The following is a 15936-nucleotide window of genomic DNA, read 5'->3' as shown; positions in this document are numbered from 1 at the left end:
TAATGAAAGATGAGTGTACTTGTCTATAGGCACTGATAAGAGCTCCACAGCTATATTTATAGACATTGCATTTAAAAACATTGTTTTCAGATAGACATTCAGGATACATATCAGTAGTAAAGTCTGGTGCTCCAGGAGATGAAAGTACTTATGAAACACATTACTGCAGACATGGGAATAGGTTGGCCTAAAAAGCAGGGGAATCTTTCTCCCTGGAACCATTCAAGACTCAGCTGGACAGGGTGTTGGAGAACCTATTCTAAGGCTCTATTGTCAACAAGAAGATGGAGAAGACAACTTCCAGAAGTGTATTCCAAGCTAGTCTTTTCTATGATTTTTGTGTAGAMACGATCATATTTTCTTTCTGCTCTGGAATTAGTAGCTAAATTACAATGTCACAAGCCAAGATTTCATATAGCTTTAGAAGAAAAAATATTCCTACATAAAACAGGAACACGTCTTCCCCAAATTGGCACTGACATAGCAGGGAGTTCTTACCAGTGCTGTTGGTCTCAGTAACTTCAAGACTAACCTGCTCCCTTGCTACCTGCTATGCTGTTTAAATCGTTTTCAATTTTATCTCCTCAACCTCCAAGAAGCCTCTTAAAAACTCAGCTGGACCTGATAGATCTGGAAGCAGAAAGAGTTTGATGAATGACTTGCAAATATGATTTAACTAGACAACACTACAGCATTCGTATGATCTAATACTTGAAAACTCACAAATTCAAATTAATTCAGGTTCACAGGATTCAACTATTGAAGTAACTTGGCATTCAGTTAAGTTAGATGGGCTTAGAATTGCAATAAAAAATACCTCCACCTGCAAATAAAAACCAAATATCAATTCCTAATCATGGACTTTTTGTGTAAGTTTCTGTTGAACTTTTAAAATAGAATATTCAAAATAGCCAAGACTAAAGGAAAGTTTTAGGCCAGAAGGGCAAAACACCTATCTTTGGTGAACGCCTTAACTTCTTGTAAGTGAATTGAAAGATGGCATGATTTGTGAAGTTCTTATTTCATATATTTGCAAAATTATTATTAGACTTTTATAGAAGAAAATATTTTATTTGATTTTTTATCTCCTTTATGTGCTATCATTTTATATATATGAGTGCCTTAACAGTGTGATATCAACACCTAAAAATATTTTTAAGTACATGGAAAAATAACAAAATTATATATACTAAGTGTAAATATTATGAAACAACAGATTCTAAAACAGGTTCAGAAGTGGAGCTGTTTAAGACAATCTTTTCTCTCTTTCCTGTTAGCAGCTCCTAGTTTTGGGATAGACAGAGGAATTAGCTCAGAATCTTATTACTTACACAAAAAGTCCATCTGAAAAAAGAGAGACGCGGTCRGATTTTATAATTATCCCTTAGTACTTCAAGAATGTTTTAAAAACCTTACTAAAAACAGCATGTGTCACCTAGAAGATCAAATATTTCATAAAATAGTATGTATTCAGATCACTAATTTTACAGCATTAAAGTASAGGCAAGGAAAACAGCAAGCCCACACACCACAAAAAAACCAAAGCCATCCCCAGACATCTGCAAATATTTAACGATATTTTATTTATGCTCATAAGAAAAACAGTGAAAAACTATGACGTAAAAAGTTTACTAAATACAATAAAAGAATAATGCAAAATTACTCTCATTTAAAACAAAAGCATCTACATAGCATAATGTAGAAAATTGGTATCRAATGACCCTCCTCTGCATATAGACGACTGCAGGGAAACCCAGRACAAGCAGTGAAACCAATTCATCAATATGTCAATTTGTTTAAAAATATTCCAAGTAAGTTCAGTGTATATGAACAATCATATATTACAAACCACATATTGGTCCATTTGACAGTAAAGCATTTGTACAAATTTAAGATGTTAGCTATATAGCAACTATTGCAAGAATTTAGAGAGAATGCACTTTCCAACACATAACTAGTCAGTTCTCAGCTCTTAGTCTTCCAGCAGATAATTAGGGTTGACCACCAGGTAGGGGTCTTCATCAAAAGTCTCCTCTTCTCTGGAGCCTTTCAGTCCTGACTGGGACAGTTCTATAAGAATGTGGTCCTGGAACAAACAACAATCAATCATCAGACAAGAAGAAAAAAGATTATTTCTAGTTTCTKGGAGTCATCTGATCTTCATACTGATAGCACCTTCTATTGATGAATTATTCAACCCTTTTAACTGTAAGCTCCCTTCTAATAAGTTCTTAGATCTTAGTAATTATCTTCAGTGAAAACCTCTTCGACATAGTGTACTTTCTGGGAACACCTCAGTCTATCTGTCCAGTATCTTTAAAATTAAGAACATTTTGCGCATTTTATATTTCGGTATTTTTTCCTCCAAACTGCCCTACTACCCCACACTTCAAATACAAATCTGAAATCAGTAACTTCTGTATATGTAAACACTTTGATTCTGGAAAAGAATAACTTTTCCCTCACAGATCTGTTTCAAATAAGGCTCTAGAAATAAAGCTTAAAACAAACTACTGAAATTGCGTGCATTTTTTATTCTAATGTAGAACTAATACAGAAGTACAGAAAAATACTACTTACACTTCTGTAAGGACTCTCATTTTTTTTTCCATATATATTTTCCTCTATTTTATTTTAGTGTTTTCTCTGTAATTATTTTTAACAGAGATTTAAATAAAGGAAGCATTTATACTGCATCTGTTAGCAATATTTCTCAACTTAGGAGATCAGACTGCATTAAAAATGAATGCTAAGGTAAAATTCCCATTCAGTATCCACACATCTGTGTACATACGTAATGTGTGAGTCGATGAATGACTCTCTCTATGATCTTCTTTTTGTTTATAAGCTCCTCTTCAGACTCTATTTCAGATTCAATTTCCTTTAGATACCAATTAATAAGTTCACTCTTCTTTAATGAKGCATCATCCTCTTCTGCAAAGGAGACAGAAAAGGAAATCTAATAACAATGCCAATTCACCCAACTTGCATAAACACAGCAGCAGCAGAATAACCCAATCGCACTGTTAGAGAAAAGRACATCTATTTTAACACTAACTTAAACTCTTGCCTGAAACAGAAACACACAATATCCTATCAAATTTTCTTCTTTTTCTTAAATCAGTATGCATTGCACAGAAGGCTATAGTACGATAGCTTTCCTGTGTCACCTTTCTAATGCAGGAATTCTTACCTTCCTCTGCTTTCCTGAGGTGCAGCACAAGGAGATTAGAAATCCGGCGGTACTCAGAGAAGCCCAGTCTAAGCGACGCCTTGGGTGCAGCGTCCTTGCTCACGTCCTCAGGATGGCCACTGACCCCATTCACGAGACCATTGACCCCAGCTGGAACTTCTGCCTCACCTGTTTGAACACATGTCCAGGTTTAACTTTGCAGTGTCTTTTAACTGTCTTAGGTTCTTTGTGAGTCAGAGAACTTTATATATATATATAAACACACACATATATATGCATACATACACACACTCAATTTAAGTTATAATGGGTTGGAAGCCCTTTTCCTCTTTCAGAAGGTGTCTGCAAGTGATTTACCATTGACTCCACCTTGGTCCTCTTGATCCTCCATTTGCTGTTCATCATCTTGGTCTAAATTGATGTCAGGAGTCTCAACTCTAATGATGGATTTATTTAAAAGCCTAAAAGCTTCCTTCACATGTTTTGGATGAACCTGGAGAGATTTGAAAATTCACGTATTAAATATGCATAGTGGCTGTTCTAGCATTGAAGGTTTTTTTTCCCCCTCACAGCTTCAGACACTCACCCCAGAGTCTGCCAAGCTGGCGTACTATTCATCTCACCCAATTAATCATAAGTCCTTGCAAGCCAAATTACATCCTGCTACAGTGTGTGACTCCCAATTCACATAGAATTATGGATGAAGTAGCCTGATGAACCTTTCAGGTCTTAATTATCATATGGACAATATTTTTACTTAAGCAAGAGCATCTTTAAGAAAGATCACTGAGGTACGAGACTTGAAAATGAGTGGGTGTGAATAGAAACAATAAGAAAAAGTGTTTACATTTCTTTTAAAAAAAGTCTCCTCCAGATTTAGGAAAAAAAAGAAGGTTCCCTCCAGCTTAGCCATAAACTGCCTGTTTCTTCTAAGCTAAATGTAACTAAAATGTATCCAGCAGGTGTCTGTCTTATGTAACCAGTGAGTGATTTACCACCACTGCAGTGTCCTTTGCAACCCTTAAAAACCCTCTACATCTTGAAGCAGGGAGTAGGCGGATAAGTGTCGAACACCATTTTGTAGTCATCACACAACATCACTACATCTCAGCAGTGGTTGAGAGGAGGAACTCAGGTCACAAGTATGTGCTTGACTCTCCCTTTTCATCTTCTCAGGGAGGTTCAGCTGCCTTGTGGAACTTGGACTTTTTAGATTACAGATAAGAGCGAGCTGTGTGATGTCACAAATTATGAGATTAGAAGAGGCACTGTCAGCAGCCCTGCTTGATATTAATACAAATTATTTCTTCCTATCTGGTATAATTTGACTAGCTGAAAGTGCTGGCATATTTATCATGCATGAAGATGCAAGTTTGCAGTTTAGACCAGCAACACACCTTAAAAGCAGTATTTCTGAGATACAAATTCAGGTTGAGTATGACTGGTTTCACAAATGAAAACATCCAAGCTCTCCTGCTCACCCAGAGGCTTCACATACACATAACACTGCAGCAAAGAGCAGAGCAGCGACGCCTGCAGTGTTAACACGGAGGTGATACCTCATCGCAGCAGTGCATCCGGGCCATGGCTTCAGACAGGCGGATCATGCTCTCCAGCTGTCGCACCGTGATCCTCCAGGACGACTTTGTCACTCCAGAGCCATCACGCTGACGTAGTCTTTTATACTGCTCCACAATGAAGTCCTCTGATTCCTTTGATATCTATTTGACATAAGAGAGTTTAACAGCTTGCCATGTTAAAACTACTAAGTTCATGCTTCTCTCCTTAGATCACTATTCTATGCAGGTTGCYATTTTTAGTCTACTGTCCAACATGCTACACAATATAGCAATTATTTTACAATATGATTACAATAACAATGACATGATAATTAACATAACAACACTAACATTGATTGTTCTACAAAAGGTTTTTTTATTAACACTATGAAAGTCRGATGAGGCCATACACTGCCCTTGGAGTCTCTGCCTTCTCCCTGTTATCCATGGCTGTGCAGACATGGAATTATTCTATGGATTCCTTTGGCCTTCCCTGGGATACAGGCTGCTCTGTGTAAGGGAGGATGTTCTCTCTCATAGCATTTGAGAAGCACTACAGTAGAAAAACTTTTGAAAGATGTGACACAGCCTATTCAAGCTGCAATTTGTACTTAGTTGCCCATATTCTGCATTTACCAGAAGGTAMAGAAATACTGAGGGACAACCTCCTTTTAAAACAAAGACAAACCAATTGTTTGATTAAGCAAATAGTTAGCCAGTAAAATACAAAAGTCTCTGTAGCAGCTACATTATGCCTATGCCTTGAGATAAGACAGAGCTACAAAACCACCTGTCAGGTGGTCTAGAGAAAGGTTAAAAACCTCCACTGAAGCAATTAGGATCCCTTATTATAAAATAGTGTCAACTGGGCTGGTYGGGTCTCCAGACTTCAAAAGAATACATGACTCCAAAATACACTCTATACCTAGATAATAACTGTGACTACTGCTACATTTTAAGTAGAAAACTACGCTAAATGTCTTTGTATTTGCCTTAAGGAAGCAATTGGCTGAATTATTAWTTTTTGGACCTTTCCATATGGTATACTGTACTAACAGATAAGAAACAGAATTACCTTTGGTTTAAACTGTCTGGCAAACAGCAGATACCTTCTGATATCATCTAAGGAATAGATCCGATCAACAGAATCTTCTATTCTGGAATGCAGATCCACTATGCGTCTGGCAATGGCGTAATCTGTAACCTGGGACATCATTGCTCTGTTAGAAGCTCACTTTAACATCAGTCACATATAAAAACAACAGTTTATTTCTTGCTTCCCATCCCATTCCCTCACTTGCATTCCCCATGGCAGGGCTAGTTTTCCCTGAAGGAAGATTATCTACCAGAAGACCCTGGAGAATGTCCTGAAGGGTTTTTAATAAGAGGAAAAACACCAGAGAAAAGGATGAAAGGCAGTTTCAACTCTCCCGGGTTACAAGATAGCCAAACAATCAGCAGAAAGCAACACTTACAGCGTGGGAACTGTTTCCTTTTCAGCCTACTTTGCCTCTTCCAACAGTCCCTTTTCAATTAGATAATCACTCCAAGCAAAAGAGCACAGAGGAAAGCACTGAGCCAACATTAATCTCTGTATCTCATGTGTTCCCAGGGCCAATATCACATAGCCTGCTGGTAGCAATCTTCACCATAGTAACTAGCCATTTTCAACAATGACTAATGGTGTTCAAGTTTGCAGGTTAAGTCATGACAAGATGAAAAGGCAACATCCTTGTATTCAGCAGGGTATGTTCAACTGTGTACTGACAGCTCATGGCTTTCTAGAGAGAAAAGTACAGGAGGGAGGTTCTCAGGAGATCAGTTTCACCTAAAACTGCCCAGTAAGGCCCACATAGATGGTCATGGGACAGAGGAGATGTATGGAGACAAGCTGAGATCTGGATCTGTTCAGCAGCCRTAACACAAAACAAACACTTAATTGGAGGGTGATGGACCCAGATTATTCTTRAAGTACAGACTAACAAGACAAGTGGCAACAGACAATCTGGAGGACAAGAAATTCTGATCAGGTATACTTTTTTTTTTCTTTTTAATTTCAAACATAATAATTGTTAAACATTGAAGCAGAGGCCTACGGAGGTGGTAGAATCTCTGTCTTYGGAGATAATCAAAACTCATCAAGTCAAGGACCTGCCAATCTATTCTTAGTGGTTTACTTTAAGCTTGGAGTTGGACTAAAGATATCCAGAAAGGCTTTCTGGTGTAAATTATTCTATGATTCCTTAAAATTAAATYACCTCATTACATTCATCCACAAGAATGAAGAAGAGATCAAATCGAGACATGATGGGAGCTGACAAGTTTATATTCTGCTTCAGTGACTTGGATCTGTCATAGCGCCCACCAACCGGGTTTGCAGCAGCCAAAATGGAGGTCCTGGCGTTCAGGGTAGCCTGACAACAGAGGAAAAACAAACAAAAAGTGACCATGAGGAACCAAAAACGAACCAACTCACTGCAATTCCAATACGTCTGCATAGCATTAGTAGGCTATCCTGTAACATCTTCACAGTGCTACCCATCTTTTATAGAGATACAACGATATTACAACAGCTCCTTTAGAAGGACCCAAAATCATCTCCCCAGTATTTTCTAATCAGCTCTCTGTCCCGATCAGARTTTATATGAATCACCATTTCAACACGGTTGCACTTTTGCCTACAGAACTGAAGCTAGCACTTAAAACTGCTTTTCATGAAGCTCACTGTTTTTACAATCCATGTATACAATTTACTTCTAAAAACAAATTTATCCTCCTTTGGAGATACCTCAGGGTTAGAATTTTCCCATCAGGGTATCTACTTTCTATTTCCTACCCATTACTACCTCTTTCTTCCTTTTATGAAAAAAAATTAATTCTTTCTGAGTATACATGGCACAAAAACTGAGCAGGTAAGTGCTATCTTTGCTGTTACACTGAGGCAACGACAAAGYTGATAATGGAAATATTATAACAAATGATCCTGGATGAGTAAATGGAACAAACACTTAGGTGATCAGACACACTGGCCAAGTACAYGAACAGCATAAACTACCTTAACTCCAGCTTTAGTGATGGATATAGTCTGCTGCTCCATGGCCTCATGAATGGCTACTTGATCCCGTATGTCCATTTTGTCAAATTCATCAATGCAACACACCCCCTAGAGCATAARTGAAAACAACACATTACCCAAATTCAATCACTTTTGGAAAAATAAAGAGTATATTAAAGACAATTTGGGGATTTTTTTTCATTAGTCAAAATCATTCCATGGATGAAGGACTTGCATGGACATGGACTTACATTATCTGCCAACATCAGTGCCCCGGCTTCGATAACAAATTCATGAGACTCTTCATCTTTCACAACAGCCGCCGTCAGACCGGCAGCACTGGAGGCTTTTCCACTCGTGTACACAGCACGAGGACTGAACTCTTCCACATGCCTATGGAGAGAAGCCGCAGTGAGGAACTAGGCTGTGCCAACTTTCAACAGATAAAACCTGCAGAAACCAGAGAGCTTTAACAGAGCACTGCTTCCAATCTCTAAAGCCAAACTCATTCTTTCTTTCAGGAAGCAAGGACTTACAATTAATATTCAGGTAGGCCTTTCCATCGATATTGATGCTCGAGTGCACCCTTGCAAACWGTAACTACCTAATTGCACAGTCACAGGTCTGTTATTCATCTTTGGCTACAGCGCCAGAAAAGGAAGCGGTTCAGACCTCCTCCTACACTGTTTCTGCTGACTTCACAGCCTGTCACTGCTCCTCATGGGTCAGGTGAATGTCAGCAAAAAGGAACAAGCAGCTTCAGAGCAGGAAGCAGCTAGACTGTCCTCAGCAGCCTAATGCATATTGCGCATGCTGAAATATCCCAGCCCCAAGAAGAGTTGCAGAGATAAGTGAACACAGGTCTGAAATCCTGTATCAAATCAGTTCTCCAGACCAGCTGTCCCCAAACTAGTCTGCCTTGGAAAGCGGTGTACAAGCACTTGTTAAATATGTTTTAGCTGTTAAATACATTTTACATATGTTTAATACGACTTCCTGACTTCCCCCTGGCTAAGGTTAAATAAATAAATAAATTTAAGCAGCACAGTGAACACTTAAATCACTAGTCTCCCTAGACAACATTTAAATATTGAGTTTTAAAGAGATGCTTACTTCAGAAATTGGCTCTTGGCTGTGCTTGGATCACCAACAACACAAACATTGATGTCTCCACGCAGTGAAGTGCCTTCTGAAGTGGTCTTAGGAACTCCCCCAAAAAGCATCAACAGAACTCCRCGCTTCACTTCATCGTTACCTGTCCCAGAAAAGATACTCAAACAAAATCCAAAATGCAGCTYCCCATTTTTCCTACTTGAAATACAAATTCAGCCCAGTAGAATTCTAGAGTATCTGGAAGCACCAACTCAGAGCCTGCCGATTTGCTAAACATCCACTAAAACCTACACGTGCTTGATACAGATTCAAGGAAAAATTATTCAGATAGAAGCTGAATTCCTTAATACTCCAGCAGCAGCTTGGGATATGGACAAAAGTCAGCTGGTGGCTTTTCAGACATAAGCAAAGTAAGCACACAGAGTACTTGGAGAGGCAGAAGCAAAAACCTCAAACACTTACATGTGCATGCATGAGAATGTGCAAATATTTGGAACGCTTAAATTTTTTTAAGGAGGCCCATACAAAGCAAAGTTTATRGGCAACTATCAGTTGTGGGGCTTAGTTGTAGATGATACCATAGGAAAACCAATCACTTAGACCTCCATGACTAAACTTTGGACATACTCMGGAAACAGATTCCCCTTTTCTAGCAAAACCAGCAATGGAGGGGGTAGTTTGAGCCAGTTGATACACGGCAACAAAATGGCACTACACAAACATTAGAAAGAACTCTTATTTTCACATATTAAGTGATATGTTCCCACTCTAATGCAACACTGGACTCTTACCATGGATAGTGGGGAAGAGGCTGGTACACAGATTGTGATAGAGGTTTTTATCTTGGCTCATTTCAAACACTTTTTCCCACTCTTTCACTGTCATTTGGTTCTTAATGCTTTCTGCAGTCTGTTCTTCATCTCGGAGCTCTTTTCCGCCAAACTAAACAAGGGATATTGAAAATATACAAGTAATACCAAGAGTACTGAATGCAATCACCACAGAAAAAGAGGTTATATGAACTTGCTGTGTGAGCTGAATAGGAAGATCTTAGACTAAGAAAACTCATTGCCTTAGATATTAAAATTAGAAATTAAAAAAACAACAGAGACAAGTCCTGGGGTGTGCTGRTGGTGGTGGGAAATATCAAAGGAGTAACTAGAGCTAGTAAGAAAACTCTGATCATAGTCCAGATCAAAGGACAGCAAAAAAAAATGATGGCTTCCTTTGGCTAAGATTTGCCTTTGCAAGTATTCTTCATTAACTGGAATTTTAAGGCTCTTTTTTTTTCAGTCTAGAATGAGGCTGGAGACTCCTACACTAAAGAAATAACAAGCGCTGTTTTTGTATTATATGAGCAAACTGCTAGCAGAAGGATGGGTATCATAATGGCTAATARTATCATCAAGGCTAAAACCCATAATCAGTATTATTTATTACGGTGTAGTAACATCCATGATTTAAATGATAAAATGGAGGGAACAAGAAGGACAGCTTCTAGCCTTCCTGCCCCATGACAAAATGAAACATCAGGATTCCTGGAGGAGGAATAAATACTGGAGACATGGACGAAGGGTAAGTGGAAATAAGCGAATGATTTACCTCTTTTAAGTTGATACAACTCTCTTTACAGTTCACAGCAGTTTTCACAGGCATGCTATTTGCCCAGTACGTTATACGAATCCAATCAGAATATCAAGTCAAATGTACTTATTAGTATATATAAAATTAAAATTTTTGCTCCCCTCTACCATACAGAACAGAAACCATCAACACTTTTAAACCTAATTTCTTTCCACACTCACCCGTGGATTTGTTGGTGCAACATAACACGCCAGGAATACTAGTTTATACGAGAGCTCTCTGACTCCCAGGGCACGAAGTCCTCGGATTCCTTCGGTTTCATAGCCCTCCGTGCCGCTGACGCGGGAGCTGGTCTCTGCGCGCACCCCTGCCATTAGAGCAACAGTCAAGAGGATAGTTCCCAGGATGAGCAGGACGGGACACGCCATCCACGAGGCAGTAAAACAGTAGAAGAAGCTACAAACCTGGYGTTGAGAGTTGAGACACATCAGGCACGACGATCAGTGACCCTGTGAAGTCACATTTGTCGCCAGCCTGAGCTGACTCTACAGCTTCTGCACGCAAGATCACCTCCACGCTCCGAGGGATGCTCCCACGCGGCAGCTCCGCCTGCGTCTCCTGGATGCGAACCTGAGGTTTACAGAAAGGAAAGGACTCAGCAGAAGTCACTAACTGTGGAACTGCTTTAAAAATGGAAGCTGTTAAATACAGTAAGTGGCATTTACTTGCTGCCACTCATGTCAGTCTTATGAAACTCCTTGTAAAATGCCACAAAGAAACAAAACACTCCAATACTAATCAATATCTAAACAGTTTCAGAGAAATTAAAGGGAGCAATCAGAAATGCTCAATTCAATTCTGGGAATTCCTAGCTTTCCCAGGAATGCTAGGAAAAGCACTCTGGACACTTCAACAATCTGATTAATGTGACAGATACAAAAATGTTACTGTATGATGGAATACACAGAGAATTTGGCAAAGTAAAACCACGTAGAATGAAACACCTAAGATTCTAGAGATGGCACTTCTTATACTTGTATAAAGTCATTATACATGATGTATCTGCCAGAGGAGACTGACAATGACTTAAATATATGAGCTTTCTCTGGCTTACTTAGAAAATAAATGTCATTCAAAAAAATTGCTTTGATTCTATTCCTAACCCTTAATGTTTAAAAATAAGTCTTCAATAGACAGAAAAAAAAAAGCTGTTAGCAGCAACTCCCACGCCTTTACCAAAGCCTTTTCTTGAAGCTGACACAAGCAAAAATAATTACTGCCAACATGTAGCAGCACAAACAGCATCTTTCAGCTAGCACAGAAAAGTCACAATTTGTGACAAAACGTCACCCCTCCCTCCTTCCACTCTACCTTTTGGAAGTCGACAAATCTCGATTTGTTTGTGTCCAGCAGGAATCTCCTTCTGTTAGCACAGACTGGGTTTCTGCAGATGTTTGGTTGTGTGTATTTAAACTGCTGTTCCACATCTTTAACCACTGTCTGGCAGTCTAGGCATAGGAAGGTCCCGCTCACAAGCTCGGGATGAACCGGGTGGGTTCGCACCACCTGGCCGCTGATGCGCATCAGGGAGCCAATCTTTGCTGATGTCAGCTCTCGGATTCTGTTTAAAACATGAATTTCTTAGCTGAGCTGGCATTTTTTGGCCCAGTGTAGTGTCTAGTACTAGGTAGATACTAGGTGGTTTCATTAAATCTCCAATTAAAAAACAATTTCAATGCTTTGTCCTTTTAGGATTTTACACAAACTTGTATATTGTTTTGTGCTTAACTATTCTTCTAAAAGTTAGTCCCGTTTTWCTTCAAACTAAATCATTTTTTAAACAGACAAGTGATATTTGTTTGTGGAATATGATGAAAATAATTATCTGAGGTCCCTTCCCCTTTCTGATTCACAAATGATAAAGTGYTTCAGAAAATATTCTACACAAGATTAGGCGATTTTCACAACTGTACTGATAAATTACACATTTCTTGCTCCGCAGTCAAAATATTTTCAGTATGGTTTCCTAGTATGGTTTATATGTAGAAACAAACTCCAAAGTCTATGAAATTAATACTCATCTTACTTGTGTCTAGTAGGCAGATCTTGGAACGCAACATAAAAGTCCTTGTTTGAAGGAACATTTCCATGGTCTTTGGCAAAAATCTTCACCGCTCGGCAGAGATAAGGATAGACCCTGAAACACAGAAAATAAGTTCTAGCTTTACAGAACCTATCAAAATATCTTTTTGATATTAGTCTATATCAAAGGTTTTTATAATCTATTTGCAGGTTTTGTCTTATACTGGCCACACTATGTAAGAATACAACAGTTAGTCTAAATATATATGTTAAATGTGAGGCTACTGCATAATATTACCATTTGCCTTTCTGTTTGAGGACACTTTGACTCATATATTAAGAGACAGAGCCTGAAAATCAACCAGTGGCTCAATAAAATATTTTCAGGTTAAGAAATGCTAAAGTTTTTACTTTGTTTCCATCCCCACCACCTACTTACCAGAATAAATGCAATCACCAATTAACTCCTCTGAGAGGCTGTGATAATAATTACAAGTCCAGTAGGCAACAAATTTTGATCCAATTAAAAAAAAAAACCATGTTTTAGACATTAAAGAGTTTTCACTATAGCGAAAGCAGACGAATATTTGCTATGACTTTATGGGCCTGACGTTGCATTGCTGAGGTAATCTCTATGCTATACCTGTAAAATTCCTCTTGGATAGTGGTGGAGAGCTGTTGATTGAACTGCTCCAAGTCCACAAAGCTCACGAGCAGCGTGTTCCGCTCGGGCCGGATCAGCTCTTCGGCGTCACGCAGGTATTTGACCTCCCCGTCGCTGTTCTGGAACCTGAAAGCGGCCCAGGAAGATGCTCAGTTAAACAGGCAGCAAATGAGCTCTGCTGAGMGCAGTGGGAAAGGAGAGGAAAATGATGTGCTAAGGAGCATGCAGCTTGTGGCATTGCATGTTGGCTTGGAAAGGTCTTTCCTAGCGGTATCTTTCCTGCTGTCCCCTTCCCACACATCCCCCTCCCAGASAGCAGGGCCCGATCTGCGCTTCCTACAGCTGGTTTAACACACAGGGTTCAAGAGTGACGCCACGTGAGCAAATGGGGCTTGGTGCTCATCGGGCTACCAGCTCCCTGCTTCGTGCCCATGGAGGGCCACGCTCAGCACGCCCAGTGGGGCAACTCGCTGGAACCCAGATGTGAGGGGGCTTTTAAGCCGGCCGGCTCCACCACTCTGCGACAAGTGGTCGAAAGATGAAGTCTGACAAAAGCAGCGGCAGGGGCGACAGGCCCCGCCGCGGGGCGCCCTTCTCCCCCATCCCAAAAAACGCACCCCCAAAATGGCGCCCCCCTCCAAAAAGAAAGACGACGTCCCCCCAAAATGGCGGCTCCTCCCACTGCCGCCCCCCCCAAGTGGTGGCCTTCTTTCCCCCCCCCAGCCCCGTGAGGAGCCCGCACTCCGTGCCCCCGTCGACCCCACTCACTCCTCCAGGAAGTCCTGGAACAGCTTCTGACACTTCTCGGCCACCTCATCGCGCAGCTGCTGCTGCTGCGACGCGCCCGCATCKCCCGCCGCCGCCAGGTCCATGGCCGCCACCCCAGCCCCCACAGGCACCCGCCGCCGTTCGCGCCACAGCCGCCCCACGTGGCCGCCGCCTCAGCCAATGGGCGGCCGCCGGCCCGCAGAGCCCCGCCCACCGGCCCTCCTCCCCTTCCCGCCGGCGTGGGCACTTTCGCGCCAAACGCGATGGCGTCAGAGCCGAGGGCGGAGCTTGCGTGGCGGCGTGTCCCTCCCGGCGGCCGTTGGGCGGCCGTTGGCCCGCGCCTCCCCTCCCCCCGCCCGCCCCCCCAGCGGCTGCGGCCGCCTCGAGGCGCTGCCCGCGGGACAGGGGGCGGAGAGCTGCTCGCACCGGCGCACGGTCCTCTTTCTACGTCCCGTCTCATTCTTGTAAATGCGACTGGAAACTTAACTCGGTGATAGAAGAACGTGTTGTGTCAGGGAGAAGGCGCTGCAATGTGTGATTAGAGCTGCTTTCGTTTTTCCAGCCCMATTTTCCTGCCTCCATTCCTACTTACAGCTCTAGTGTTGGGACAGAGCTAATGTATCTATCTAGACCCATTTCTCGATTTAAATTTAGATGAACCTGAGCTGGCCTCGGTTGAAGCTGGCCTAGTCCAGAGAAGTTACTTGTTTGAATCTTGCTCCATGCCGCAGCTGTAACGTGCTCATGCAYCACCAAGTCAGACTCGACATCATCACAGTTTCACAAAGAGTAGTTTTAAATTAAAGTACTTCAACAAAACACAGACACTAAGTTAGCAACACAGTCAGTGCTTTTCCTTCTACATAAACAGCTGATTAACCTTATGCAATCACTATATGAAAGGATCAAAAGAACAAATAATTTTTAAGCTCCAGGAGACAAATTGCAAGACTATCATTTCTTTTTGTTTTGTTTCAGGTAAACATATGCCCACTGAGCATAAATGTTTGTGGTTTTTTTTGGAGGCTCAAAGCCTTGTCATGTTCTGCTTCTCCTTTGTACAAAAAAAAAACCCTTCTGCTTTGACTSGAGGGAGGTTAATGGAGGTTGCACATTCCCTCCTATACTCTTACTTGCACCACTACACTCTAATTAGAGCAATCAGCACCAGCTGATTGTCTGGGGGAAGAGAAAAGACAACCAAAAATGCACATTTAAGATTAACAGAGAATTTAAAGTGACTAGAAACACTAGAAGATTCTCCCAAATAGCAAAGCCCTGCAAAGGAAGACAAATGAATATAAGGTGGGATAGTGGAAAAAAAAAGGGTGAACAGGATGTGGSTCGAGTTTCTCAGCTTTCTAGTAGAGAGTTTAAAGGAAGTCAATTGAAATACATTGTTCTTATGTGACTTCTGGAGCCCAAGTTTCTGCTCATCATCCCTGGTTAGAGACTGAGCAAAGCAAAGCAAAGGAAGCCAAGTCAGAAAGCCATAACCGCAGAGAGCTTAGTCCATCTGTGATGTAGTAGCCACAGGGATAGGAAAGTAAAACTCTCAAAAAGCAGTTAATATAATTCAACATTTTTCCTTTTGAAGTTTTAAGAGAATTTACAGCATTTTTTATTCCTTAATTTTGCAAACCAGCTCACCATTTTATATACCATAAAATGTCTGCTAATCTTGCCATGTTTACTCCACACCCATTTAGAGATTAAAATGATACTCATAAAGCGTCTCCTCACTGCCAGGAAAGCTGGTACKGCGTAGGACCATCTCCCAGCTGCTACAAGTGGGATCTATCTGTGGCCACAGGGAAAACAGACCTGAACTTGGCATCTGGAACAATAGTTTTCACTCCTCTTGCCTGCTGGGCAGGTTCAGACAAATCACTCAACACAGATGGGCTTTCACAGCAAT

General features: G+C 40.9%; 1 protein-coding gene across 2 annotated transcripts; it reads right to left on the bottom strand.

Annotated features, from left to right (window-relative positions):
- Nucleotides 1-1632: 1632 nt before the first annotated feature.
- Nucleotides 1633-14171, bottom strand: MCM6 (minichromosome maintenance complex component 6). Of its 2 annotated transcripts, none has more exons than XM_026040880.1 (17): nt 14019-14171; nt 13230-13376; nt 12591-12701; nt 11876-12125; nt 10969-11134; nt 10726-10871; nt 9712-9862; nt 8921-9062; nt 8059-8200; nt 7808-7915; nt 7011-7166; nt 5828-5956; nt 4753-4914; nt 3551-3686; nt 3194-3361; nt 2795-2934; nt 1633-2086 (listed from the first exon to the last, which is right to left on the bottom strand). In XM_026040880.1, exons 1-17 carry the CDS (start codon nt 14120-14122, stop codon nt 1973-1975), a joined length of 2472 nt encoding a protein of 823 aa, XP_025896665.1. In that variant the 5' UTR covers nt 14123-14171; the 3' UTR covers nt 1633-1972. The 2 variants fall into 2 exon arrangements, with proteins under 2 accessions (XP_025896665.1, XP_025896666.1); XM_026040881.1 differs by having other exon boundaries at nt 3563-3686; nt 14019-14148.
- Between the last annotated feature and the right edge of the window lie 1765 nt (nt 14172-15936).

Source organism: Nothoprocta perdicaria, unplaced genomic scaffold (genome assembly GCF_003342845.1).
Source record: "Nothoprocta perdicaria isolate Ctin4 unplaced genomic scaffold, notPer1 scaffold_27, whole genome shotgun sequence".
Classification (NCBI taxonomy): Eukaryota; Metazoa; Chordata; class Aves; order Tinamiformes; family Tinamidae; genus Nothoprocta; species Nothoprocta perdicaria.
Note: the sequence above shows the minus strand (reverse complement) of the source record. Positions and strands in the feature narration are given on the sequence as shown.